The following is a 27,491-nucleotide window of genomic DNA, read 5'->3' as shown; positions in this document are numbered from 1 at the left end:
ATGGCATTACAAGTAATGCACTTAAAAAATACAGTACTTACAGTTTCCTGTTTGGGGATTTGAACAAGAACAGAAAGCAGCTGGTCAATGTCAAGGAAATGACCTATTGCTGTGAGAAGCATATGAGAACACTTATACAAAACTGTTACTGAAGTATATCCTAAGTATTATTGTTATGTTTTGGCTCAGACCATTCTTTAAGCCAAAGAAGAGTTCTTCATTTTGCAGCATTTCTTGTATGCTGTCCAAGCGAATGTTTATAGTGTCAACATCAGCTAAAGGCTCCAGTATATTGGACCGTAGCCTTCTAGCCCCTCCAGATGTTCTTGTGTGGTTAAGAACTCCAAATAGTGTATGTTCACTCCTGTAGAAAGATAAACTAGATGTATGCATTTTGTTCAATCACGATATGATGAGCCCTGTTACCTGTGGTCTCGGTTATTGACGGCTAACTCTAAATTGGAGGCAGATGCTGAGTCGATCATTGCGGTCCGCTCACTCCCCTTAAAGCTGACTTTGAGGGACTTTGGGGCGTACACAGAATTCTGAATGAACTCCAAGTACTTGAGCAGAGCAGCAGCTGCAGCCAGACAGTAGTACCTGACATCAAGGCAGAGGGAACAGCTAGTTTACTCTTGTCATATTCTGATAAATATTCTTAATTTCTGTGGGGCATCGTACTTAGATTGTACTTCCATGAGGACAGTGCTGTATTCTAGAGCGCACAGTTGTTGAATGTACTCCAAGCCTTTTCGTTCATTAAAATATCTTCTCTGAACAGCAGTAAAGGCCACTCTCTAACAAGAGAAAACATTTATAAGTGCACTTAATTATAACTTTATGGTGGAGGGTATGCTACCAGCTTGTCCTCATGACGATGTTATTGCTTTACTAGGAGGATTCCCCAGTATGGCACATAGAGAGATGCAATGGGCCAAGTTACAGGGCCGATCTGTGGAGAGGCGTCCTGCTCAGAGTAAGAATGCATGTTTTTAAAGTTAAAACACATGCAATTAGATAAATGCAATATTGATAAGATTAATGCCATACAAATGAACATTTAAGGTAAAGCAATAACATCTCCATGTAGACAAGCAGATGACAGACAAGTTACAAAGAGCAATTTTGAACCGTTCTGCCTGTTAGATTTTATTGTTACCGAAAAATTCTCAGTAATCAGATTGAAAAGCTTCGTCCCTTTTCCCTTTTCACTGGCTGTGTCTGGCATCAGTATTTCAAGTGGCACAAGAATATGAATACTGGTAATAACCTTGAAACAAAAAGCATACAATGATAAGTTAAACGTAATGTTTTGAGTAAGAGGTCTGCACACTATTCTAAATAGTTTACCTTGGCATAAGTACCCGTGTCTGCAAACTGAGATAAAATGAGCTCGGGACATTTTAGGTTGAGACTTGCCATGCCGATTTCCCCTCTAGCCAAACCCCGCCCCTCAACCACAGCCACAATTACAGATGCTCCAGTTGCTGATGTTGTGGAGGAACAACTTGTTGCTGCAAAAAGATGTTTAAAAAAATAAATAAGTAGAAAAGCATGTTATTTTATGTGCTTAACAGGAGTGCTGGGAGATTCACTCATTTCTAATAGTCAGTAGGGGTGTGCAAAAATATCAAAATATCGATATATCGTATCATTTAATGTGATGATACGGTATCAATATCGTGGGCTGCTGTATCTGTATCTATGTATATGCCGCCAAGAGTATTTTTTGGTATATTTTACAAAATTATTTTGTTACAGTGCTACAGTTTTGTTGCTTGTTTAGAGGAAGGAAACTCGTTTAGCAACACATTTGACATTTTTACTGTTTTGATGATTAAAATGGATGTGTTTCATATTCACTTCCCACAAAAAGTGGTTTAACACTTTTAGAAACACAGCCATGATTTAGACATTATTTTTTATTGAACTGTATTGAATCGATTTGCAATATATACTGTATCAAATCGAAAGTGCACTGTATTGAGATATGCATCGTATCGTGGCCTACGTATTGAGGTATGTATCATATCGGCAACTTCTTACTGATACCCTGCCCTAATAGTCAGTGGGTCTTTTTAATTAATAGGTCAACCACCGACTGACCATTTTTTGAGTAAAAATATACTATTAAAAGGAATTTATTATTGAAAGCTATTTTAATTTGAGAAAATAAAGTACAATCAAACTGAAAATTTTGATCAAACAACATACAGACATAAACCGTGATAGATTTTTTCGTCATATCGAGTGACTCCTAACAGTACCAGTATGGTCAGTCAGTGGTGTTCTGGCAGCATGTGCAGATCTGGGGGTCCTCAGTCTTGGAGTACCCCCACGACTCTGAGTAGAGGTGCTGTCTGTGGCGAGGTGGGGTGGATTTGCAACACGTGACCTGAGGCTGTCTAGGAGATGACCTGATATGACATAACAATCACATCCTATCACAAAAACAATAGAAAACACACTGAAAATAATAAAACCAGCTGCTGTTCACCTGCTGTGCGTACTCTTGGAAATGAAGAGCTATGGCTGGAGCTGGAACTGGAACTGGCATCACCTACACTCAGGCGAAAAGAATCTGAAGAAACTGAAGGTGGACCATAAGAAGTTGAAGTGTTCAGTCCACTCCTGTCAGCAAAACTATTAGAAGTCCTCACGCATTCTGGAGAATCACCACCAGGTGTCACCTCGTCTGTGCTGCTGTGAAACATCTTTACAAACTTGTTACCTTCTACTTACTTACTACCAGGCTGCAGTATTTTACCCTATCTTTCTCGTAAATAATGACTTGTTTATAAATGAGCTTCCTTCCTAGCTTACCTGTTGCTCAAATGTAGCGCGTGAGATAAGTGAAGGCGCGAACTGACATATTTTAAGTTTATTATTATTTTTGTTTTTATAATATACCAATTTATACGTATTTAGTGTAGCCATATTATTACGATTAAGCGTTTCTTGATTGTTGATTGTTAAAAAATAAATAAAATGAAGTAAACCGTTAGAAAAAAAAGTAAAAAACAAAAAAAAAAATCCTTAAAAGACATTTATTTAAAAAAGGAAAACTATTTTACGTATTACCTGGCCGAGTTAGTTGATAAGTAATTAATAAATAATAATTCATAATTACGCTTTATTTTTTTAGCCAACCGGATATTCCTTTTGTGTTTCCGGTTGTAATTATCATGGCGGAACACGAGAGTCCGAAGAATTATTTTATCAGAAAACTTGAAAAAAATGATGGTTCTTGTTTGAAACTCAACCAGTGTTATATGGGAGACGTCGGTTGTGTAGTTTGGGATGCAGCGATCGTTCTAGCAAAGTATTTAGAGACGAAACAATTTATTGATTCAGCCAAAGAAATGAATGCATGGGCAGGAAAGACGGTGGTGGAGTTAGGAGCTGGAACAGGAGCTGTTGGGCTGATGGCTGCTACACTGGGGTAAAGTGAAAATATTATAGTTTCTGTTACTGTTAAAGCAATTGCCTTCATACTTCATTCATTTCATGTTGTATAGCTTATAGATTATTAAAAGTTTGGTGTTTTTGTCCAGGGCTCATGTTTTTGTGAGCGATTTGGAAGAACTGGTGACTCTTCTGAATTTAAATATTCAAGAAAATCTGGATCTTGTCAACAAGGGCTCCATAACCGCAAAGGTACTAAAATGGTTTGTAAATATCTACTCCTCCAATCTAATATTTTATCAAATAGAAGGTGATTCCACTAACAATTAAATGTTCAAAATTGTATTTTTATTTTTCTTGTTTTATAATTGCAGGGGTGAAGATGTCTCTGACTTCATGCCTCATCCACATTATATCCTCATGGCAGACTGCATCTATTATGAACAGGTAATGCCAATTCAGGTGAGGCATCTTACATGAGTAAGATGCCCACACTAATTGTGTTGTATTTTTATTTTCTGAAATTGAATCTCATTCTTCTGTCCCATGAAAGTACTAATAGCTTAATTTGTTTTTCTTGCAGTCTGTTGTTCCTTTGGTGGAAACACTGAAGCTGCTCGCTGGTCCAGAAACCTGTATTATTTGTTGTTATGAACAAAGAACTGAAGGCATAAACCCCAAAATAGAGAAAAGATTTTTTGAGGTAAGTGTGGCCGACATTTAAAAATGTTTTAGGTTGTGTTTGTGACCACGATATTGTCAATATTTTTGTATTTCAGTTGCTGAAACAGAGCTTTTCCAGTGAGGAAATACCTTTAGACCAACAAGATCCAGATTTTAGCTGTCCAGAAATCCACATATTGCATATCAGAAAAAAGCTTGAATGATTTTGTACTTGTGTTTTATTGTAGTTCATTATGTCTGTGAGAATATAGTAAACTTTTACTGACAGTGATCTCGTTGTTCATTTTCAATAAAATTTGAATACAATTGCACATTGCCAAACAAAAAGAATAGTAAGACAGAAACAACATTCTCATTGATCAGCTTTATTATATTTACAATAATTCAATAGACTTATTTAGCACTTATTAGACTAACAGAAAACTGACAGAAGTGAAGTCGGTAAAATGCACCATCGATCCCTCTAAGCATCACTCATACATCACATTTATACTAGGTGGATGAAGTGTCTTGGACACAATGCTAGTTTGCACTAGAGCCACTGCTGCACCACTCTGGCATTTGTTATTGAAAAATTCAGTTACAGTATTCAGTTTACCATTCGAGCACTCAAAAGGCTCAACTGGCATTATGTATTATTGTCCACCACAAGAGGTCACCAGATGCTACATTCTGCAAACCATCTGATTTTGAAATAAACGCGTGTTTAGGCCCTTAGAGTTGCCGTCTGGCCATAAGCACAAGGTTGGTTATTGTCATTAGAGAGTACTACATTTACTCAGACCCTTAGAGCAACCTTTCAAATTACTTGGTCATTGGGTGGATCTGGATTCAAAAGAAGACCACTGTAAGAACCACTGTCAGACTGTGTATAATAGCTTTGGAGAAGCACTTGTGAAACTCACTGTATAACTTGAGTTGCTGTCCAGGGCACAAATGGACAAGATTAGACCTATCTTACTCAAAAAACACAGCAGACAAACGTCCATCTATTTACATTTAATTGACTCATTTAGATTATTTTCAGGATGATATTGTATCAGAGCAAATAGATAAACCTTCAGGACAATCAAGGAACAACAAAAGAACATTATTTAAAAGAAAACAAGAGCATTATAGCCAGTAGCTTACATTCCTGTTTATGTCCATGGTGTGCAATGGCAGATGTTGCACAAAGTAATGTATGAAAGCATTTTGTAAGTTTAAATAATTAATACAGTGATTTATAGCCTGTCGTTTTAATCCATTAATATCACCCAAAGAATAGTTCGGTCTATTCTCTAATCCGCCATTTAACTTTATGTAACTCCTTTAAACACCAGATCCAACATGGTGTACTCTAAACTTAGGTTAATTCTACATGTGTGGGAGTTTCCACTGCAAGCCCCAGATTAGCTCAAAGATTATGACTTGATTTCCAGCAAAAACCCAAAACGTCCCCACAGGCATGCAGGGGCCCCTCCGCCTTTCATGCTGCTCTATGTTTACACAGTGTAGCAGCACAAGTGAAACAGACAGGCCAAATACAAATGTACCAGTTGATTGGGTGGAGTTCAGTACACACTCAAGGCCTCGGTAAATACTCCATTGAAGTGCACAAAAGCTGACTATGTGAATCATCAATCTACAAAGCACTTTTTTTCTCTCTTTTTTTTTAACCTGCAGTGCGATAGTGATAAGTGTTACAGAATGACTTGGGCCTTGGGGAAAGATTTATCCTATCACAGGAGATAACAAAGATTAGTTGCTGTTCTTACAAATACTATAAATTACTGTAGTGGATCAGGACATAGTCACCACTGGGAAATATCCACCAGCTCCACCTAAAACCTTGATTCTCATAAACACTATAAGACCTCCCAAGCCGACTCTTGACCAAAGTGTAATTAATTTGTGATATGAATTGTCTCTGGGTCGCATAGACAGCACCCCAAGGAGGTAATATAAGAGCAGGGGAGCTTTTTATGAATTGGTGTGATAATAAACTGTATGTTGTCATTTTCACATAGTTTCTTGTTCTACATGGGAATCACTCAAACTATTTGGTCAGTATAACACTACCTTTACTACTAATCATGATCACACAATATTTTCTACAAATTAATCCCTATTACCATTATTACCAATGGTGGAAGAAGTACTTAATTTTGTGACTAAGTACAGATACCAGAGCAAAAAAATATTCAAGTAAAAATATCCCATGAAAAAACTGACTTAAATAAAAGTATTAAAGTACTCAATTATTGTATATTATTTTATATTACATATATAAAATATATATTTTTGTTTGCTCAGAATACAAATGTGTTAAAAAATAACCCTATCAGCCCTTTTTGCAGATCTCAGACAATAGTAAAAAAAAAACAAAAAAAACTTTTACTTTTCAGTCCAGTTTAAAAAAAAAATAGCAAGAGCAGAAAGTACAGATACCATTCCTCTAATGTTGTAAAGTAAAAAGTATCCACTTTAATTATACTTAAGAAAAGTAGACACTTAAATGTATACTGAAATACTTTACTAATTTTATTTTATTATGTTCCACCACTGATGACTACTACTGCTATTTATATATTAATCTATCAGACCCCTACAAAGGAGTCAATTACCATCAAAACCAATTTGAAAAACTGTCCAATGAGTAATTTGTCCTTTTATTTCAGATAATTAAATTGGCATAGAAAAAAGTCAGATTTTTGCTTTCTATTGGGCAACACGCTGGCTAAAAAGTGAAATAGTCCCTTCTAATAATCTAATAATTAGGTTAGCACTGTGGGGGGATGTTAGGAAGCTTGTGCTAAATGAGGACACTCAGCAGCACTAAAGACTCATCTTCACATTAGAATTACATTTATCACTTTGGTGGCCTGATACATTCTTTACCCAATATGGGGACTGCATGCTCCAAGACAGAATGGGGCCAGTTTTAGAAGAGGTGGTTGCGCTGGAGTACCTGTGAGAGAAAAGAAAAACTGGAAAAAGTCCAAGTCCTTTGAAAAAGCTGAGTAAGACATTGTGGCTGTGTAATTATAGCATTAATTATGGGATGGCATTCTGCAAACTAAGATACCCTATAACATTCAAAGAGCATTGTGCCACAGTGACAATGTAAATTCCCTGCTGTAATTTAGTCACAACCTCGGGGTTCTTTTAAAATAAGATAAGGTGAGGAGGGGCCATGGCTGTGGCCCTCCAAAGCAGATGGGTGCAACACAGCCAAGTGACACAGAGAAGCCTTTGTGTCACTGTAATCATGCTCCCTGGAGCCAACACACACTGCTCCAGAAAGGGACACTCATTTTCTCACTAACTATTAGGGAGTGGCTGGAGAATAGACATCCAAATGGGATGAGTAAAAATAGAAAAGCCTGCAAAGAGGATTCTGACACCATGTTCTTTCACACACAATTTTGTATCATAAAGGGAAACATTTGACTCAAATGTAAGCCACCGACCCCAGCTATAACACTAACATTTTTTCACACTGTTTCTTGTTTCTCTTTTTTCCATCGCCACAAGATATGAAGCTCAGGGTCAGTGAAGAGACAAGAAAACTCTTATATGTTGTGGTATGAAAGAATGGTGGTGTTATGCCACTGATAGAGTCAAGGAATTAACAACCACTCCACAAAAAAATCTACAACTGAACCCGTATTGTGCCTTTACCTGCATAATGAGAGCAAATATGAGTTTTGTCCCTCTCAGTATATGGACAGGACATGCTTCGTGTGAAAGCTCAGAACCTCCAGAATACAGTCACTGAGCTGCAGAGGCTGCAATACCATTTATTAGTGATTGGCTGAGGATGCTGGTTTAGGTACTCAGTCATAGATAGATAGATACATAGACAGATAGATAGAGAGATACATACATACATACATACATACATACATACATACATACATACATACATACAGCTTGTCAAAGCCTGACCCCGTGAGATCTCAGAAGCTCAGCAGGGCCAGGCCTGGTTAATACTTGGATGGGAGATCACTGGGAAAATCAGTTGCCACGGGGGGGCACCAGTCACAAAACACTGTTGTTGTGTCCTTAGGCAAGGCACTTCACCCACTTTGCCTAGTATGAAAGTGGTCGATGGGCCGATGGAGCAGACTGGCAGCCATGCTTCTGACAGTCAGAATAATGATCTGTCTTTGTGACATTTGTCTGTGAAAAGCTCTATATCCAGTTGGTTTTATTTGTATGAACTGGAAACCCAAAAAAGAGAATCGTGTGAGAATCATTCTGCTTTCTGATTGGATAAACGTTTTAAGAACCAAAACACCAAAGGCTAACAACAACTTGGTGCAATGTTTTTGTAATTAAGAATAAATCAGCTTTACAGTTATTATCAGTAAAAACTATATTTGATTTGAACATGTTATCTGGCGACTCAGATAGGTCTTGTATGAAATTTGAACTCAAAATTCAACACACCCTCCTTTTAACTCTTACGAGATAGGGCTGACTCCTTGGCCATGATAAGCAATCTCCAAGTGTATTAAAATTCAACTACTGGAAATGAAAGACATCTTGCTTCTCTAAATATAGATCATAATGCACAAGCTCCAGTATTGATCTATTGTAGTGCAAGCACAGAGGTGACAGTCGAACTCTGGTCCCACGGCACTTTCATGCACTGAAGTATTTATCATCATTACAGCAAGTGGCAGTTCAACACCAGGGGGAGAAGTGGAGAGGGGATGGGCCAGGCAAGGCTGTAGTCTGCATGTGTATCCCTGAGTCATTATCTAGACCCTGTGTGGACTTGTGCTCTGTTGCTAGCCTGATATGGCTTTTATAGAAGAAACCGTTGTCTAATACAGATACATTGCCACTCCAAACATAAGCTCTTAGGTAATTACAGCAATTGTGTCAGCTTTAGTCAGTCCTGGGGTGAGTCAGTGCAGTAGGAAGATGCTGAACCAGGCCTTTGAGGTTGCACAAAGGCTGTGTGAATAGAGGAGCTGTCTGATAAATTGGATTGAGTGGTTCCAATAAATGTTGAATGCAAGTAATTGTATTGCATCAGCTTGGACTGCAGTGCAAATTTTTTCATACTTTTTAGGTCTACATATTTTTAAATCGTCTAATCTGTTTGGTATCCTCTAAAATGTCCAGTCACTATCAGTATAAGTGAAGAGATAAAAATGTGTATGCAAGTTCCAAAGCATATAGGCATCAACATATCCATACGTGCTAAGATGCAAAAAAAAATAAAAAATAAATAAATAAAATGTGTATGCAAGTTCCAAAGCATATAGGCATCAACATATCCATACGTGCTTTAAAGGTTCACAATGTAACTTTCCTAGATGAGGATATATGCCATAAGCTTGTTTCCATAGAGATGCCATTGCTTTGCCTGGAATGTTCTACAGCAGTGTTTCTCAAACTTTGTTCTGGGAACCCACCCTTTAGAAGTCACAAACTTTGGTGACCCAAGTCAATAGACATTATTCATAAATCGCAAAATAAAGGTGGATTTGACCATTATTGAACATTAACGAGGATATTTATTGTTAACTGAGTGATGGTGTCTCTCTGCACAATTAGTATTACTCAAGTTTTAAACAATGAAACAGTAATAGAACCAGCAATTGAACCAAATAGGTATCCATAAGTCACCTATTTGGACATTATATGTAGCCCATTTCTTTTTATTTTTGACATTCAATTGAACCAGCAATACTGGAACAAAATAGTCAATAAAATACAGTAATTACAAAAAGATTAGAAATCATACAAAACATGTCTTAACATTTCATGAGTCAGAACTGTATATTGCAGACCTACATGCAGATCATGACAAGGCAACCCAAAAAAAATCTCTTGCGACCCACCTGATGGTCACGACCCTGTCTTTGGGAAACAATGTTCTACAGTATGGCATTAAATTATCAATATTAGTACCATCTCGCACTCTGAGGAACTGGCCTCTTGCTGGTGCCCAGAGTCAGGACTAAACACGGGGAGTCAGTGTTTCAGATTGATGCAGCTAAAATCAAGAACAGTCTTCCTGAACATGTGAGACAGGCCAATACTTTGACTGTTTAAATCCAGGCTCCAGGCTGTGCATATGACTCATTCTCTCTCATTTAATGTCTCTCTCTCTCTTATTTAATTTTATGATTATTTATGTTTTGTTTGTTTTTTAATGTATTTCTTATTCTTAACCTTTTCACCTCACAGATCTGACCTGTAACTTGACCTGGTAAAGTCACTGGTTTGTAGAGTTGTCAAAAGTGTTGAAAATGAGATATCAATATTAAAACTAGTATCAAAACTAGATACTCTTTGAGCAAGTGCAGATATTAAAAAAGGACATTCACAGGACAGAAATGAACCTTTCCTGAATAGATTTAGAATGATCTTTAGCTGTATTAAAAAAAGTATAATTACATAGATACTCGTGGCTCATATAAAAGAAAGTACTATGATTTAATGTTGAAAATCACATTACATTGACTAAACTGACTATTGTCATTGCATCAGAAACGGTATTGAGCATCAAGTGTATTCCTTAGTACTGAAATGGAGTTTGACCTGTGACAACAATACTGGCTTGTCTACACTGAATACATTTATTGCCACACTGTGGAACATTTTATTCAAAGAAATAGCATCTCCATGGACACAAGAAGACTCACCACCAGAAATGTCACATAGTGCACCAATAACATTTCATAGCCAAAAACATATATGAAGCCTATGCTGCACATTAAACAGGCCTATTGGGACTGAACTGATAAAATATAAAAAATGAACATTGTTTTGTATTGCTTACATTTGGAGAGCATTTCTTCAAGTGACCCCCTGTCTGCTGCAGCTGGAAAAACAGCACACACACTCAGGGATGAACTGGCTCACTCCGTCTGCTCTTGACATCCTGTAATTCTTCACAGAGACCCGGCTTCGGCCCTTCACAATGGACTATAAATAGAAGAATGTGCATCTCACAATAAACACAACAAAACATCAGTAAATAAGCAAACTATGTATACAATTGCTCCACATTTTTACGAGTAACACGACACGCACATGAAATACGTAGTGTAAAGAAGCATTGTGGTTCTAAGTATGATGAAGTACCAAAAAGCCCCTTATAAATCTGCTAACATCCACATCTGGTCACTAGAGTGAATGGAAAGGATCTAATTCATGGGTCTCAGTTTCCTGTTATTGGTAACAGTTTGACCTTTTGCCATTCAAAAGATACAGTATAATATTTTTGTTAATTTCGAGGGAAACAGTCTTGACTTTTTGTTTTGAAAACCATGGATACTTTGATTTTCTGTACATAGGCCTGTCACGATAATTACAATATATCGACTTATAGTTCCATATATGACAAATGGAATGATATTTTTGGACATTTGTTTTTTTGTTTTTTTCCAATACGATAAAATGTGATAACTTGTATTTATTGTAGCAAATTTTTTACCTTATCGAACATTTAGAATAGAACAGAATTAGGGGATAAAACTGCTTTAGAAGTATTGTGCCAGTGGAATAAATCAGAGATAAGAGAAAAATTAGAGACTTCAAAATCTGGTATCGTGACAGACCTAACTGTACAATTTATGAGACATTGTACTTGTAACAACAATAAAGTTTTTTTGGCTTAGTTTGGTAGCAGAAAGCACATCCACTGTATACATTCTACACAACACTTCGGGGATACGCATGGCATTTTAGCTTGGCATTCAAGAATGTGCACCTCAGCAGGAAACCTCAAACGACATTGAGCCACTTCCGGACCTGTTTAACTCTCAGCTCTGTTTGACTTCATTATTAACAGCCTGCTTAGAGGGAGCCTGTGAAGTGCACGGGACATAATCAGGGGCACACAAAGTTACAAAGTTTGAGCTGGAGCTACTGGCGGAAAGCTGAAATTCTCCACACATGGGCCTCTTCACTGGCACTGAGTGTTAAAGGATATGAGGTGCTTAGCTCTCTGGGTGTGGCGTTGGAAACCTGGGATTGTCCAAACATACTCTTACAAGTTAGCATTATTATTACCTCCCAGTATGGTTCTTGAGGTACAGAGGAAATATGGTTTGGAAATGATGACAGGTCACATCCCTAAAAGTCCCAAACATAACAAATCGATTATATAAATGTCTCAGCATTGTCACATAATTATTTGGTTGGTTGATCATTTGAGTAATAGTTGCAGTTTTGCAGAACTTTGATAAAACAGAAACTGCACTTTTGTCCCACGCTTCCTTTTTCTATGTTAAATAAGGAAGCCACCAACAGCTAGAAACTGGTAAAGATCCTATTAAGCTGTTGTCATAGGAACAGTCACCACAAACATCTGCCATAAACATTCTTGTGTGGATTATTTCAGATGTTTGTCTAGTGGACATATCATTGGAAAACAAGGACTTTGGTTGCATACAGAGCGGTTCTAACAACCTGTGCCCATTGTTTCAAACTCAAAGTTGTTTTCAACCTGCAACAATTATTAGAAGTGTTTGATTAAGGAGCCCTTTGAGTATTTGTCTCTGAGGAAGTGTGTGGAATTTGAGTCCATGCAGAGGCAGTGGTCTGCTGTGGCCAGAGGAGAGCTCATAAAGGTTGCTTACAGTGTTTGTCTGTCCTTTCCCCAGGGGCTAAAGTGAAGCTAATAAAGCACTGAACATCATATGGTTGTAATGAAGTGGTGGAAACCAAAGTGACCATTACAGCCCTATTAAACAGCCATCAGTGGCTAATAGAGCCCTGCGTTAGAGCTGTTCAAAAACTAAAACATCATCACTGCGCTGCAGATAAAACCTGCTGTGACATCTGCCAATATAACTAAGAGAATTCCATAAGCAAAACAATAGACTGTGGATAAAGGTGTTGATGTCACTTGACCTGTTTGACAGAATCTCCTTTGCCTAAGGCTCTGCTGCTCAAATCTGAAAGACAAGCTGTGTGACAAGCTCACAACTGTCTACAAAATGTCCAGGGTCCATGAGTAAGAAGTCTGACTTTAGAGAATAACAGAGGCAAACCTTTTTTCAAAATTTTGTATGTCAGGGGCTAATTTGTGAGATCAATCATGTCATGTTCTTAAAAAGTCATCAAACCCCTTGACACTAACCATTGTGCACAATGTAACACTGACACATGTGTTGTTTTTGAATCACTTTTTTAATAAGACATTACAATGAAATGTTATGTACATGTTTTCCACAGTTCAATTAGAAATAAGAGCTGCACCACATGGCGTTTGCAACTTTTCACCAATCAGCAGCATCCCCTGACTGACCAGATGGCAACTGACGCAGGGCTACTGTACTTCTGTATACTCATGCTACAGATAGAGGCTATCATATACTGTCTCAATACTGAGACTAATCAACTGTGGTATTAGATTGAGAGCACTCAGAGCTGAATGACATTCCATTGGAAAGATTGAGTCAACTACATGTAACCCAAAATAAAAATAAAATGCATCCCAACAAGCATGTGTAAATTACTGCGGCCTATTTCAGCACAATTATATATCAAGACATGACACAGAAGGTCAATCATGTAACTATATAGCCCACATAAGGGAAGGAGGGGGAACAAAACAGGTCTGGAGTCACTTTTCTCTCATGTGAAGACTGATGACAAAAAGATGCAAGCAATGATCTATTTCATTTTTCCCTTGCAGCAGACAATCAAATCCAAGAAATACATTTTTGTTACAGTACTGTGTAGAGTCTTCAAAATAAGCTACTTGACATAAGCAATGTCATCTCTGAGGAAAATAACCAGAACCTAGTAACCAGTATTAGTCCAACGACAATAAAAGTAGATAGAATGATATAAAACAGGAGAAACCATAGGCAAAGGCGGTGATCTCAGTGGCTTCAATATTAGAATCCTATATTTCAATATTGACCCAACAAGCCTCCCATTTAATACATGTGGCAGGCCTGCTATAGGATAAAAGCAAACTTCAAGCCAGCAAACCCAGTTAAATATAAATTAGTGGTAGGGTGAACGTAAAGGAAGATGATCAACGTTTTCTTAACCATATCATTGAGAGATTATTTGTTACTCACACTTTAAGATTTGGGCCTAAAATCATCAGCTCTTTATCATTAAGACTTGTAGTTTGAGGTTAGCCATGTCAAGCCTTCATACAGTCCATCACCTGTGGTAGCACAGGACGGCTGCACATACCAATTCCTATCTCGGATGCGGGTCAATCCAAGCTTCTCTTGGATTTCGTGGGGCTTCATGGCATCAGGGAGATCTTGCTTGTTGGCGAATATCAGGATGATGGCATCCCTCATCTCCCGGTCATTGATGATGCGATGGAGCTCTTGTCGTGCCTCATCGATGCGATCCCTGTCTGCACAGTCCACCACAAAAATTAACCCTTGGGTGCCTGTATAGTAGTGTCGCCACAGAGGCCGGATCTTGTCCTGGCCCCCAACATCCCACACGTTGAACTTAACATTCTTGTAGGTGACAGTTTCCACATTGAATCCAACTGTGGGAATTGTAGTCACAGACTGTCCAAGCTTGAGTTTGTAAAGTATTGTGGTCTTGCCTGCAGCATCTAGTCCCAGCATTAATATTCTCATCTCTTTATTGCCAAATATTTTTGAAAGCACTTTACCCATTTTGAGCAACTGTGCATAAATACTTCAATCTTCCAAGAATAAAGTCACAATGTTTTTAAGCAATATAAGGTTGTAGTAGCTTCAATAGCCGATTATATACTTTTATCTTGAAATCATTCCTTAAACGTGGATACTATGTGGACATGCCCAAAGACATCAGGGTAGTATCCAAGACCCAGAAGAACGGAGGGACATAAATGTTCCGATTATCACAGGGCTCACGGGCCTCTCTCACAACATGGTACAAAAGGAAAAGCTTGTTGTCTCGCTTCGCAGTTCGTTCATAATTGTCTTATAAACACGCGGGTGATAAAGCTCCAGAAGGCGATGCTTGTCTGCCTTGCGTGTGTGGCGGTCCTCCTCACCGGGTGCGCCCTTGTACAGCCCCGTGTGCCGGAGAAAAGCGCACCTCACTGGTTATTCCGCGGAACAAGCCCTCGGTGCGCTCTGGGGAAATGCCCTTATAGTTTCAGCAGCGGACCGGTCCCGGGATCCTCTCCTGTAGACCTAAAATCAGATTTAGGAAGAGGGTCAGACGGGCAAAATTAGCTCGTTACATCTCACGGCTGCTAAATACCGCTCCTAAGCTAACGTTAGCTTGTTGCTGAGTAGGCTAACGTTTAGCTAAAATGCTAACGGTGGCTAGCAGTTACAAACTCATCATGGGCTTTGTAGTATGTGGCTTATTTTGTGAACGTCTCTTAGGATCCAGTGTGTTCATCGCGGTGCAATCGCCGTAGCCTTTCTATGTCTATTTACCGTGTGTCCGCCGTTAGTATCTGGTTTCATACACTCAGATTTCTCCGTTCTCCTCCAGTCGAGCCGCTTCACTTCTCCACCGGAAAGGTGTGGAGCTGCGTTTGGCCGCCACTTCCTCCCGGGGCTTCATTCACTTCATCTGCGCTGCGACTGCTTCACTGGAGTGTGGAGGATAGGCCTGCTACTACTACTACTACTACTACTACTACTACTACTACTACTACTACTACTATTAGGCTAATGACTGCGCCCACAGTTGTCCCCAAGTACCACCACTCTACTTTCTCACAGCTAAACCTGCTCACAAAATTGCTCTCACATGTTTTTATCACTTACAAAGCAGTTTAATAAGATGCTACTAAATTATAATAAATGGACGAAGCGATACCTATCTGTTCAAGTTTTACTCCCTGCATTCGTGTGACTGAATGTCAACACCATCACCTGTATTTTCTTCTTTTTCATCAATGGTTTTTCACGTTGGTAAATACTTTGTTAAGCACCTATGCTGTTTCTGAAAGAATAACGCCATCTTCTGGTAGAAAAGCTGCAGCAGCGGAGTAAATACAGCAGCTCATATTTTAGTGTGGAAAATATTTCTGAACTAAATCTAGTATTATACATTTATTTGTGCTGTTTTTTCTTGTTTTATAACAGCCACCTAAAGGTTTTAGCATTAAGTAACACATTTGGGGCTAAAAATGTTGGTCCTTGTAAACTGGTGATGTGCGATTCAGAGTTTAGATGCTTCTTTGTGAATTCCTGTGTCTACTGTCTGGGACCATGGATCTATGTTGGGACCATATAGGGACACAGATCCATGAGGGTCACGTAGATTCACGGTCACATGTGGCGCTGCTAAGCTGACCATGTGAGCCTGAGATCCACCCACAGCCGCGTCGTGGAGCATCAGCAGCGACGTTTCATCAGATTCCCATAAAATACAGGACACTGAAAAGAAACACAAGGCAAACCGCTGTTTCACGTTAGCAGCTTTTAACAGAGTCGTGTCTCTTTTAAGCATGCAGTTGTTATTGTCACGGCCGTGTCCTTGAGGGTGGCCCGTGAACGGTGATAGACTGAAGACACGAGACAAGTCCCCAGGGTGCTCAAAAGCTTCTTCAGACACCGGACCACCGGTGCAGGCGTAAATCATCATGGCGGACTCCACCTTTAGCTTAAACAACCTGACATCCTTAGCCAGGGCACTTTCACAGCCGACTTTAAATGCCATAGAACCTAACGAGATCAGCCCGCAGCGAAATGCTCAGCTACATCCGACCCGGAGAAGAAAGTTGTCCAGTTGCAGCTCGTTTGACAACATTGAGCCCGTCACTTCCCCGTCAGCCGAGGCGCGTGTCCTGGTCATCAACACCGGGGGAACCATCGGGATGACCCTCCACGACAATGGTATAGTATTAGTAATGTCGTAGTGCTCATATTTGGTCATGTCTTTTTAAGAGGTGTGTCGTTGCGTAGTGTGTAAGGGTGATACCCGCGCCGATGTTGTGACAACAACAAGCATATGCACGTGTATCCTGAAATAACCAGCTTAAGGCAGTCGAAGCCAGTGGCATCAGACAGCTGCATGCATCATGTAAAGTGCACACCCGGGGTCGGCTCTTAATTTGTTTACAGAGCTACTCAGGGTTAGAGGTGGACGTAAACTTACCTGACAGGGGTAACTAGTTTTCTCTCAATGAATAACTCGATGTTTACAGGAGAAGGTGGCTCTTATGCAACCTGAATGATTTGAACTTCAACAAAATAAGATGCATCCAAAGGTCCAACTCTAAAGTATATAATTAATCCTGATCAAACAACGTTAAGACGTAGATAATGCGTCATTCATTATAGGGCGTGATGTTTGTGAAAACATGAAAAAACATCTCCCTGCCAAAATAAGCAATACAGGTATGTCTCAACATGTGTATCCTACACTATTTGCCCAGAAAGTTCGCAGTTTCACGAAGTTTCTCATTTGCACATCAATACTTGTCGCTCTTGGCCCTGTAGGCCACCTGCGAAATTGGGGATTCAAATCTAGATACATTCTATTGCAGGGCCTACAAGAAATGTTGAACTTTAGCCTGTTGATTGCCTTCATTAACTTTCCATTTTTTTGAATGAAAGTCATCGTACTAACATTTTATATTACCTACCACTAGATGTCAGCACAGTAACTGTGTTTGTGAAGTGCCATGTCACATTTCATCATGTTATAACCAATCCTATATTGTTGTTCCCAGTGCTTGCCCCCAAACCCAATGCATTTGTAAAGGGCCTACGTAAACTTCCCATTCTCCACGATGAGTTGTATGCCCAACAGACCTGCCTCTACCAATATTATGGAGAAAACTCTTTGGTCCTACCGTAAGTTTGAGATTTTCTTATTTTGTATGGTTAAATAATACTTAATAATAATAATACTTAATTTGCAATACACTGGGATAATATTAACACTTGTATCTTTATAATAATTGTAATATATGATAAAAAATATTACATTGTGTTAATTTTGTAACAGGAAGCCAACGCCCAATCCTGACTATACTGGCCCTGTGTTAAGCGGGTACCATTGTTTGTGCCTGCACTGTGCTCGGGAGATTTTATTGAGGGTGTGCTGGCCTGACAGGAAATGCACGTTTGCATAAGGAAGTGTAACGGATTCTGTATCTGTGATAAGCGTCCAGGGTGATGCAAATCCAGCCAAGATGGGAAAAGAGTGGAGTAGTGACATTAGAATATCACCTGAATGCATCTTTGAGTCTATAACACGTGTGTACTGTGACTGTAATTAGATAATTAGCAACTAAGGCATGAGGTTAGTGCATGTGTTAGTCATAAGTAGGGATACAAGGAAAGCATTTTTTCCTAGCTTTTACTTCAAGATTACCAACACCATCTGCTCTTAGTCAAATGTGGATTAAGCCTAATAAGAGTTTCAACAATAACTTCTGGTTGTTTTTCCTGGGATTTGCTCGCCTCCCCCTGCTGTGCCTTTCAGTTACTTTGCCCATGTTTTAAGCTGATTTATGATAATGTGAACGGGGGTTGTCGCTCTCTAAAGTAAAAAGCTGAGGCAAAATCAATAGCTTTTTCTTATAATGTAATATAACTCTGCTTTGGTTTGGTCTGAAATGCTTGCTAAATACGATATATAACTTGAAAATCAAATGCATTGTGTTATTTCTATTACAATTACCCTACACTAAGCACTTATTTTTTTCTTAAATTCCCTTTCCCGTGTGGCCTGCCAAAAGGATCAGCGTAATAGATTTTTCTTGCTTCATAAACTCACTGTGGGTTCTCGCATTTCCAGAGCCCTCTTAAAACTCACACTTTAAATTAATCACTACTTTATCCAACTTTGTTAGATTGGTTCAATAAAGATAAATGACCCAATTTGCAATTTCTCTATGGGGACTAATTTTAGCATGTGACAATGTGCTTGTGCGCTTTCATTTGCACCTAAACTAAATTAGAATGTTTCTGTATACCGCCTGTTTTGTGACGGAAATTGCCCTCATGTGCTTTTGCAGGGCGAGTAAAGACAGTAAGAGGATAGTGTACACGATAATGGAGTACAGCCCCTTGTTGGACTCTTCAAATATGACCACAGATGACTGGGGTAGAATTGGAAAAGACATTGAGGTACCTATTTGCAATGATTGTATGAATAGAAGTAAATGTGCACAATACATTTGACATATCTGTTTGTGTTTTGTTTCAGAAAAATTACCAAAGCTATGACGGTTTTGTGATTCTCCATGGGACGGACACTATGGCTTACACAGCCTCAGCCCTGTCCTTCATGTGTGAGCATCTGGGCAAACCGATTATACTCACAGGTTCACAGGTAAATATGATTTTTGTCTAGATTTTTTTTTTTTTTAAATCTCTCAAAGTAATAACTTAAAATGGTCTGATTTCAGGTGCCCATCTATGAAATACGGAATGATGGCAGAGACAACCTGTTGGGGGCGCTGTTGATTGCAGGACAGTTTGTTATCCCTGAGGTGGAAAAAAAAGTTTTAAACAATTTTCATGCATAATTTATAAAACGTGTTCAAATATATAGTTGAGATAACAAGTGTAATACATGAATAGTTTATTAGCGCACTAAATAAATAACATTGTTTACTTACAGTGTTTAGAGAGGTTTCAGTAGCAACAAAAGCTCTAGTGTCTTGACCGATAATAATAAGACAGTGATTTGTGCTTCATGACATTGACTGACAATTATCAGAGTAGAAAAACTAGTTTGGTAAACTATGGGGAACACTACCAACTTCCTATAATTGGTAATTATATGCTTTATCTGTTCTTGTCTTTAGGTGGGTTTATATTTCCATAACAAACTGTACAGAGGCAATCGTGCAACCAAAGTGGATACTGGGAGCTTTAATGCGTTCTCTTCTCCTAACTTGGCTCCCCTGGCCTCTGCTGAAGTGGACATTATAAGTAAGCCAGAGGGACAGTCTGTCTCAATGCATTAGACCCTACATATTTAATGAGTGTGCCCTGATGTCTGGAGTAAAAGCCTCTGTCCTTCACTTGTAGTTAACTGGGACACCGTGTGGAGGGCCAACACAACAGCCAAGTTTCAAGTGAGCACAGAGCTGAACCGGAATGTGGGGCTGCTGCGACTTTTTCCAGGCATCACTGCTGCCACTGTGAGTCCCTCCAAACAGGTTTTGCACTCAGTCAACCACAGAGCCAGATCTGTATCTCCTGCACAAACATTAGATCGTGTCTTTTGTATTTGTGAAAAGACAAATGAATAATTAATATGGTCCTTTAGGGAATTGAGTATCATTTGTAACTGGAAGTCTACGCTTGTCAGAGAGATTTGGCAACATCTGCTGTAGTATTGACAATACATTTCTATTAGTTTCTTTTCTCTTCTGGTTGGAAAGCTTTAAATCAAGAATGGAATGCTAATGTATATTCTCATACTTAGAATTAGACAAATATTGATCTACAAGGGAAAGTATACTTTTCCTCAACGTGAGTTACGGAGTACAAATAATTAATACTAACATTTCTTCAACCTGTGAGTATTTACATAAAACTAAAAGTTGTTCAGTAAATACTACATATATTTGTAAAGCTACAAAACTATTAACTACATTTATATCTCTGTAAATGGCCAGTTTTCTCGTCCTTCCGTGTTCATGTAAACTGCCACCACAGCTCATCCTAGAGAAGGCAATGGAGATATATGGGGCATGACCGATCACCCTGTAAAGAGGGAGGATTGGCATCGATACTGTAATGTTTAGTGGCACCTCCCCCTCCCGGGACAGCTGCAAGAGTGACTTTACAGTCTCAATCTGCGCCGCTCGCCTATCAAGACTTCCTCATGGCCTCTAACTGGCTTTATGGTGCAAGTTTTGATTAGGCACCAGGCTCCTGTACGTCTACCTTCATGAGTACTCTACGCCCGGCCTTTCTCGTCCAACTGCTTATGGCATCAGAAAATACTCACTGAAGCTGGCACTTTTAATGTCACCTTCTCCCAGTGTTTTACGGTAACTGCCGCCGTTGTGCCAAGCGACTTTATGCTTGCTAACACCTTCAGATTAATTACTCTCTTCCCTGCCATTTTAGTCATCTGCCTTTCGCATCGTCTGCCATTGCTAATGATGTGGTATAGGGCCTCCCAGTGCCAGCCAACCACAGAGAGAGAGAGATACTGGGTGCGGAGGTGGTTCCAGATGGGCTTTTAGGGGGCTGGATGGTGTAAGAGGGCTTCAGGAAAGATAACATGGAAGAATAATTTCTGTTTTAATCCTTGAACAGTTGAACAGTCAGCACACGCAGCAGTATTTTGATTTTACAAGATGAACAGCTGCAAATTTATCATCGGAGCACTATCAGCAATATGAGTAATTTGTATCAAGCCCCAGCTCTGACAAGAAGAAGTTAGTTTAGAGCTCCAAATCCATAAATTATGAAAAATATGTTAGGAGGGAACAAATAATTATACTCATGGCAAGGTGCATTTTAAAGGTTCTATATTATACAAATTGTACTCCTGTGAGCTTTAACTCATGTTAGAACTTTATATCCTACTTAAAAACATACCTAGACTTTGTTTCATTCACACGTTTGAGTAACCCTTTGTTATTAGTCTGTCTACATGTCCAAAGCTTAAAATGCTCTGTTCCAACTTGTGATGTTATGTTAAAGACATTATGGCAAGGCAAGGCAAGTTTATTTGTATAGCACAATTTGTACACAAAGTAACTCAAAGTGCTTTACAGAATAAGAAATACATTAAAATCACAATAAAAAAAAAATCAAAACATAAATAATCATCATTTAAAAAAAGAGAGACATTAAATTAGAGAATGAAAACCTTTCAAACATATGCACAGCTAAACATAACTGTTTTTGAGCCTGTGTTAAAATAGAAGCCTGTCTCACCTTATAACATACATCAGAAAACAACGCAATATGGGCCCTTTTAAATTGATTTAATACCACATCAGTATCAAAATAACTGTTAGCCAGCGATAACTAAAGATACTGTTTATGGATACATTGCAAAAATGGATAAACTTAATTTGTCTCATTCAGGTTCGGGCCTTCCTTCAGCCTCCGATGCAGGGAGTTGTGCTGGAGACATATGGCAGCGGAAACGCTCCCGACAACCGCAAGGATCTACTCGATGAGCTGAAGAAAGCCACTGATTCTGGTGTCATTATCATCAACTGTACACAGTGTCTCAGGGGAACAGTTTCCACATCCTATGCAACGGGAAAGGTATGGTTGTTTGCCGTAATTATATTTACGCTTCTTCTCTTTATCCAACCAAGGAATGATGATTGATTTCTTTTTTTTTTTGGTAGGTTTTGATTGACGCAGGACTGATAGCTGGTGGCGACATGACTCCAGAAGCTGCACTCTCAAAGCTGTCCTATGTGTTGGCAAAGAATGACCTGGATCTACAGGCAAAGAAAAAGGTATGCCAACTTATAACAGGCGTATGTTACATGTGCTCCTGTGTGTGTACTGCAAAATTGTTTTAAAAAGTCATTTGAAAACGCCGCAATAAAGCTTAGTATCACCTCTGTGTTCCTGTCAGCTTTTTGCAGTCTTCAAAGTAATGCTGTGTTTGTAGATGATGAGTCAGAACCTCAGAGGGGAGATGAGAGCTGATTTAGCTGGAGCCAAGCTGTGCCTGAGTGACAGTCGTTTCATCCAAGTCATTGCCAAATCTCTGAGCATCAGCTGCAAAGAGGTGAGGGCAGGCACTGGAGCACTGAAGCTTACGAGCGCGTACAAGTTTGAATCTTGTTTTGCAACGTCTTTTATTTATGATGTTCGATTGTTTTGTCTAAAGGAGTTGGAAGCAATCCGTGATGCCCTGACTCCCCCGTTAGCCTGTGCTGCTGCTAAGATTGGAGACATTGAAGCACTTGAGGCCTTAAAAGAAATGGTACTTTATTCACATCGCATGTGACATGAGGTTTTATTTCCAAATGAGGTTATGCCTTAATCTTGGACATAAGATTTCTTTGATCTTTTAAATATGTTTTTGAATCAGGAGAAGTCCCATGTGACGATAAATGCCCAATAGAAAAAAAGAAAAAGATGCATAGAAGAGCATGAAACTAAACATGAGGCTAGACTTGTTAGGCGAGCTAAGTTTGTCTCTAAAGAACAAAACACATGTGACTTGTCTATCCCAGCGCATTTTAGAAATGTTTTTTTTCCAGATACTAAATGACTAAAGAAAATGTGTTGGGTTTTTTTTCTGTGACAGGGCAGTAATTTGTCTTTAGGAGACTATGATGGACGGACGCCTCTTCATGTGGCGTGTTGTGAGGGCAACCTCAAAGCAGTGCAGTACCTGCTGAGCCACGGCGCCACAGTGTACGCTAAAGATCGCTATGGGGCCACTCCCCTGTGCAATGCGGTACACTTTAGGTAAGACCTGATTGTAATGCACGCCATCATAAAGCTGTAACAGCTAAGCCTCCCTGTTGGCAACTAGCATCTGTAGCACTTACACTTTGGTTTCCTCAAGGGATCATCTTAATGACTCTTTAAGGTGTATCTTTCATCAGAGGACTTCTGCCACTGTGCGTGATGAAGGCAAAGGGGAATTAAACAGTGAACCCTAAAGATCACCCTAGCCCTGATTTTCAGATGATGACATTGATTGTTAATCAGACTTAAGCTAGCGCATGGTTTTGCAAAGCATTTGTATTGTTAAGTTCTTCAATGACATGGCCAAAAGTGTGCACCTGGAATGCTATTCTTCATGTGTAAGTGCGATGCTTAGCCTCCGGGTGAAAACGTTGTGTTAAAGCTGTGCCAAATGTCTCTTGTCCCTTTTTAACGGTTGATTCTGCAAGTGCTGACATGTTTGCCATGTGGTAGCAGATGGACCTCTGAGTATGCATTAGAGTACTGTACTAAACTATTAACAAATATATTCACTGGTTAGTACTTAGAAATAATTAGGTATAGTCATACATCTTAGTATGTCAACAATTTTTATATTTGAATAGCACTGAGATTACACAGAGCAATCACAGTCTGATGCCCATATAAGGACTGGCAGAGTATAAGGTGAGGGGTAGGGTAAGAACAACTGTGGGGAGTGTCTTAAGAACCAGTCCTACCAGCCTGCTCCCAGTTTCACGGAGATACCAGTATTGTTGCACACAAGAGGAAGTCATGTGTCTACTTGAAATAGTTTCTTCTTTCGTTCTGATTCATGATCCATAATAAACTGATTAAAATAAAATGACGGCTTTGGTATTTATCAGATGCATATGGAGTCACTGGTATTTGTTTTTGAGTAGAGAACTGTGATTTTTTTTTTATTGCTAATGTCACTGTGTTGTGTGGGTGGTTTATTATGGGGGTTAGGGACTTGTCACAACCTGCCAACCAACTCTACACACCTTCAGACTGTAGTCATTTTACATTATTTAAATTATTTTCTTTATAGTTGTTGTCCTAGTCCACATGTTAATACTAAATCATGTTTCAAGTTTATGAGAATAAACATAGATTTGACTTTGAATTTTGTGTTGATGGAGGGTAACTAATACTGATGTAAACCCTCTGGATTCTAGACACAAGGAAGTGGTGAGGCTATTGAGGAAGACTGGAGCTCACTTTTCTCGTAACGAGATGGATGAAGCAGGCGTAGAGCTGTGCAGGTGAGACACTTATAAACATGACCACCAGTCATTCGAGTCGCACTGTCTGTCCACAGTGACCTATCCTACATAGCTGATGCAGGCCTAACCTGTCGTCCCACTCTTACACAAAGTGCAGGAATGCTGTTTGGCAACATTTCTTAGCATCTCATGTGCATCTCTAAAGTTAGGCAGATAATATTTATTCATGATACATTATCTAAAAAAATTGTATATAGCTAAAATAATGACTTGGAGTTTGTCACTATATATTGTAATTTGTTAAACTATATAAAACATTTAACAGGAACAAAACTGGATAAAACAATCAACACTTAACCTTAACACCATATTGTGTTATAATTCATCAAAAACTACTCAAATACTGAAATAAATTCATTTATGTGTTTTGTTTGTTTAGTTTTTTTTGTCGTTCAAAAGCTTTGAAAAACACAAAACACTTTTACTCTGAGTGGACTTGCCTCTCCACATACCTGACAAGTAACTTGGCCTGTTGGTATGACACTTGCTTGTCTCTGTGGAAATGTCATTTTTATGCTGCAATGTTCTACAAATATAGTACAACACTTTTTTATGTTCATGGATTCCAGAAATGTTACGCAGCATGACTTTATTAACTATAGAAATTTTGTAGGAAACTATGTTCTAATCACCATTGTGTTTTTGTTTTTTCTCAGTCTGGCGACCAGCGGGGACTTGGAGGGTCTAGAAATCTGGAGCCTTGCTGGTGCAGATCTGACTAAACCAGGATATGATGGACAAAACGCCATTCAAGTGGTGTGTAAAACATTAACACAATTTAAAAAACAAAACAAAAGAAAACAAAGAAAAGAAAAAGAAAATGTGTTTCACCTTTTCTTGAGTGACAACTTTTCTTATTGTCACAGGCTCAGTCGGTTGGCCAAAAAGAAGTGGTAGCATTTTTAGTCCAGCTCATGAGCAATAGAACCAAGGTAAAATAAATAGTGGGTGTAATGCATGGATCCCTTCAGTACTCAAAATGTCCTTCTAACTTCCTCTAATCCCATTATTATTGGGATTATCTGTTCATAATTACAATTTTGTTTTGTTTAATTTCAGACAGTTTTTGGTGACTTTAGTGAATATGATGAATTTGATAATGATGAGGAGGAGGTAATTTACATGTGGTGATTTTTCCATTTTGTGCATGAAATCCTCTTGATCCCTAGTGTCTTGATTTGGGATGTTTGAATCAAACGTGTTTTTTTTGTTCTGTAAAAATGTCATCTCTTTCCTTTCTAATGTTCATATGTTCACCTTTGCTTCCACTTTTTTATTGACATACATAATTGTTTGTGGTGGACTTCGTAACATTTGAACATACTGAAGAATGTTGGTTTAAAAATGCAACACTTTGGAAACTTCATAATATTGTCCAGTATCATTACCACTCACTATTTTTGTTCTTGTGAATGTATCCAATTTTTGCATTTTTAAATGTGGATTTTGTCTCGTTTTTGTGCATTGGGATTTTCAAAAAAGACTAACTAGTTGGCACTGAAAGTACAATATAATGATCCTAATAAACTTGTAATTGAAAGATGCAATCAAGTTGAGTTTAAAATTAGCTCACCTCACCCTTTCTTTTCCGTCCAAGCCTCGTCAGATCTAGTCTAGTGGCATTGTGGCAGCCTGCTCGCCTGGCCGCACATTCCTTTTGGTGAATGTAGAAGCTCTGCAGCCTTCCTCATTGGTCAACATGTGTGTTTGTGTCTAGTCATGACAGCTTTACCACCTATGGACTGGCATCTCATTTTATGCTTTTTAGTAACTTTTTATTTCTTTTTTGTCTTAGAACGGGATCGAGTTCACCGCCCCCACATCAGGACTGTGAAACCCCCAGAGGACCACGCCACCTTTACATCCACTTTGCAGTCTTACTTCCCAGCTTAATACACCAGTAAATCTTGAATGTGTCAACTTGTCTGTCCCTGGGCTCTTAAATGGCTTTGAAATATGTCTAACCTAACCATGCCAACTTTATCTTACTGTTCCTAGCTTTTAATGTGTCTAAAGCCATATAATGTTTCCATCCAAAATGAGTAAAAGCACAGCACTAACTTGTGTATATACTGTACAAGTGTAATGAACCAGCAATGCTATAAATGTATGTATTGTTGTTTTGATTGTTTTACTCACTGACTGTTTTAAATGCTGCTTTTAATGCCGAAAGGATTGTTATTGTAATGTGCTGGGAAATCAGGGTTTGAATAAATGTGATATATTTTTACAGGGAGAGTGCTATAATCTCCCTTGCTACTCATTTGTGAATTTAAATATGGCCTGCAGCAATAAATGTATGGTGTCTATAAATTTTCAGTTACTTTAAGCATTTCAAAAACACATTGGTAACTTTACCCTGAGACAAGATTTTATTGTTTCCTGCAGCCAAAACAGGTAATGCAAAAACCAGCAGTTACCCTTCAGACCCAACCAGTTTGAGAGACTACAGTCAAGCTGGAAGAGTTGCATATCTCTGTATTTCAAACTATGCTCACCTGTTTTTGCTAAATGTTTTTGCACTGTTGAGGTCATTTCCACACAAATGTTACCGCTGAATTTCAATGCAAGTTCAAAACGTCTGCTGTTGTCTGTCTGTACTCTACTGTAGAGGGATGAGAGGTGCTGAGAGATGTTGAAATATAGTGGTCTATTTTGCTGTGACAAAAGCAATAAAAAGTAAATCTCTTGTATCAAACCCCGGTCTCTCGTTGGTGGGCTCCATCACTCTCAGGCTAACACAGACAGCACATTATGTGCTGCACAGACCCCACTGCAATTTCCACTTTGACACAGTGTTCTGTATGAATTACTCTATCCAATTGTT

At 38.9% G+C, this 27,491-nt stretch overlaps 5 protein-coding genes across 9 annotated transcripts in view; 2 read left to right on the top strand and 3 right to left on the bottom strand.

The window, feature by feature from the left end:
• The window catches only part of msh4 (mutS homolog 4), a 9,424-nt gene extending 6,710 nt beyond the window's left edge, over positions 1 to 2,714 (bottom strand). The window contains exons 1-8 of the mRNA XM_055160823.1: positions 2,498 to 2,714; positions 2,268 to 2,417; positions 1,351 to 1,514; positions 1,160 to 1,270; positions 682 to 797; positions 427 to 600; positions 192 to 364; positions 42 to 109 (exon numbers count right to left, since the gene is read on the bottom strand). Coding sequence (XP_055016798.1) covers positions 42 to 109; positions 192 to 364; positions 427 to 600; positions 682 to 797; positions 1,160 to 1,270; positions 1,351 to 1,514; positions 2,268 to 2,417; positions 2,498 to 2,714 — 1,173 coding nt within the window. The remainder of the gene's footprint in view (positions 1 to 41; positions 110 to 191; positions 365 to 426; positions 601 to 681; positions 798 to 1,159; positions 1,271 to 1,350; positions 1,515 to 2,267; positions 2,418 to 2,497) is intronic.
• peli2 (pellino E3 ubiquitin protein ligase family member 2) overlaps positions 1 to 27,491 on the bottom strand; it is a 144,856-nt gene that overhangs the window by 15,619 nt on the left and 101,746 nt on the right. The window lies entirely within an intron of this gene.
• Positions 3,168 to 4,360, top strand: vcpkmt (valosin containing protein lysine (K) methyltransferase). The gene is made up of 5 exons (XM_020919561.2): positions 3,168 to 3,442; positions 3,555 to 3,668; positions 3,780 to 3,852; positions 3,989 to 4,108; positions 4,185 to 4,360. Exons 1-5 carry the CDS (start codon positions 3,186 to 3,188, stop codon positions 4,290 to 4,292), a joined length of 672 nt encoding a protein of 223 aa, XP_020775220.1. The 5' UTR covers positions 3,168 to 3,185; the 3' UTR covers positions 4,293 to 4,360.
• On the bottom strand, positions 13,212 to 16,049 carry arf6b (ADP-ribosylation factor 6b). Its single transcript, XM_020919421.2, has 2 exons — positions 15,459 to 16,049; positions 13,212 to 15,206 (listed from the first exon to the last, which is right to left on the bottom strand). Exon 2 carries the CDS (start codon positions 14,697 to 14,699, stop codon positions 14,172 to 14,174), a length of 528 nt encoding a protein of 175 aa, XP_020775080.1. The 5' UTR covers positions 14,700 to 15,206; positions 15,459 to 16,049; the 3' UTR covers positions 13,212 to 14,171.
• On the top strand, positions 16,616 to 27,362 carry aspg (asparaginase homolog (S. cerevisiae)). 5 transcript variants are annotated; one of them, XM_055157887.1, is made up of 17 exons: positions 16,616 to 16,868; positions 17,708 to 17,831; positions 19,001 to 19,112; positions 19,192 to 19,317; positions 19,394 to 19,477; positions 19,796 to 19,922; positions 20,022 to 20,134; positions 22,044 to 22,229; positions 22,316 to 22,429; positions 22,588 to 22,707; positions 22,810 to 22,905; positions 23,233 to 23,396; positions 24,557 to 24,643; positions 25,321 to 25,420; positions 25,531 to 25,596; positions 25,724 to 25,777; positions 26,460 to 27,362. In XM_055157887.1, the coding sequence occupies exons 1-17, from the start codon at positions 16,616 to 16,618 to the stop codon at positions 26,496 to 26,498; spliced, it is 1,965 nt and encodes a 654-aa protein (XP_055013862.1). In that variant the 3' UTR covers positions 26,499 to 27,362. The 5 variants fall into 5 exon arrangements, with proteins under 5 accessions (XP_055013862.1, XP_055013867.1, XP_020775289.2 ...); XM_055157892.1 differs by lacking the exon at positions 26,460 to 27,362 and adding an exon at positions 26,262 to 26,441; XM_055157903.1 differs by lacking the exon at positions 16,616 to 16,868 and adding an exon at positions 17,045 to 17,372.

This window comes from Boleophthalmus pectinirostris, unplaced genomic scaffold (genome assembly GCF_026225935.1).
Source record: "Boleophthalmus pectinirostris isolate CB_2022bp ecotype Guang Dong unplaced genomic scaffold, ASM2622593v1 HiC_scaffold_10, whole genome shotgun sequence".
NCBI classification, from domain to species: Eukaryota; Metazoa; Chordata; class Actinopteri; order Gobiiformes; family Gobiidae; genus Boleophthalmus; species Boleophthalmus pectinirostris.
The sequence above is the reverse complement of the archived record's forward strand: the minus strand, read 5'-3'. Positions and strand labels throughout refer to the sequence as shown.

Excerpts from the sequence above, each read along its gene's own strand:
- vcpkmt (XM_020919561.2), top strand. The coding sequence starts at position 3,186 with ATGGCGGAACACGAGAGTCCGAAGAATTATTTTATCAGAAAACTTGAA. Across the intron at positions 3,853-3,988 it reads ACTGCATCTATTATGAACAG|TCTGTTGTTCCTTTGGTGGA; the intron begins GTAATGCCAATT and ends TTTTTCTTGCAG. Across the intron at positions 4,109-4,184 it reads TAGAGAAAAGATTTTTTGAG|TTGCTGAAACAGAGCTTTTC; the intron begins GTAAGTGTGGCC and ends TTTGTATTTCAG.
- arf6b (XM_020919421.2), bottom strand. The coding sequence starts at position 14,699 with ATGGGTAAAGTGCTTTCAAAAATATTTGGCAATAAAGAGATGAGAATA.
- aspg (XM_055157887.1), top strand. The coding sequence starts at position 16,616 with ATGGCGGACTCCACCTTTAGCTTAAACAACCTGACATCCTTAGCCAGG. Across the intron at positions 20,135-22,043 it reads CAGGCATCACTGCTGCCACT|GTTCGGGCCTTCCTTCAGCC; the intron begins GTGAGTCCCTCC and ends TGTCTCATTCAG. Across the intron at positions 25,597-25,723 it reads TCATGAGCAATAGAACCAAG|ACAGTTTTTGGTGACTTTAG; the intron begins GTAAAATAAATA and ends GTTTAATTTCAG.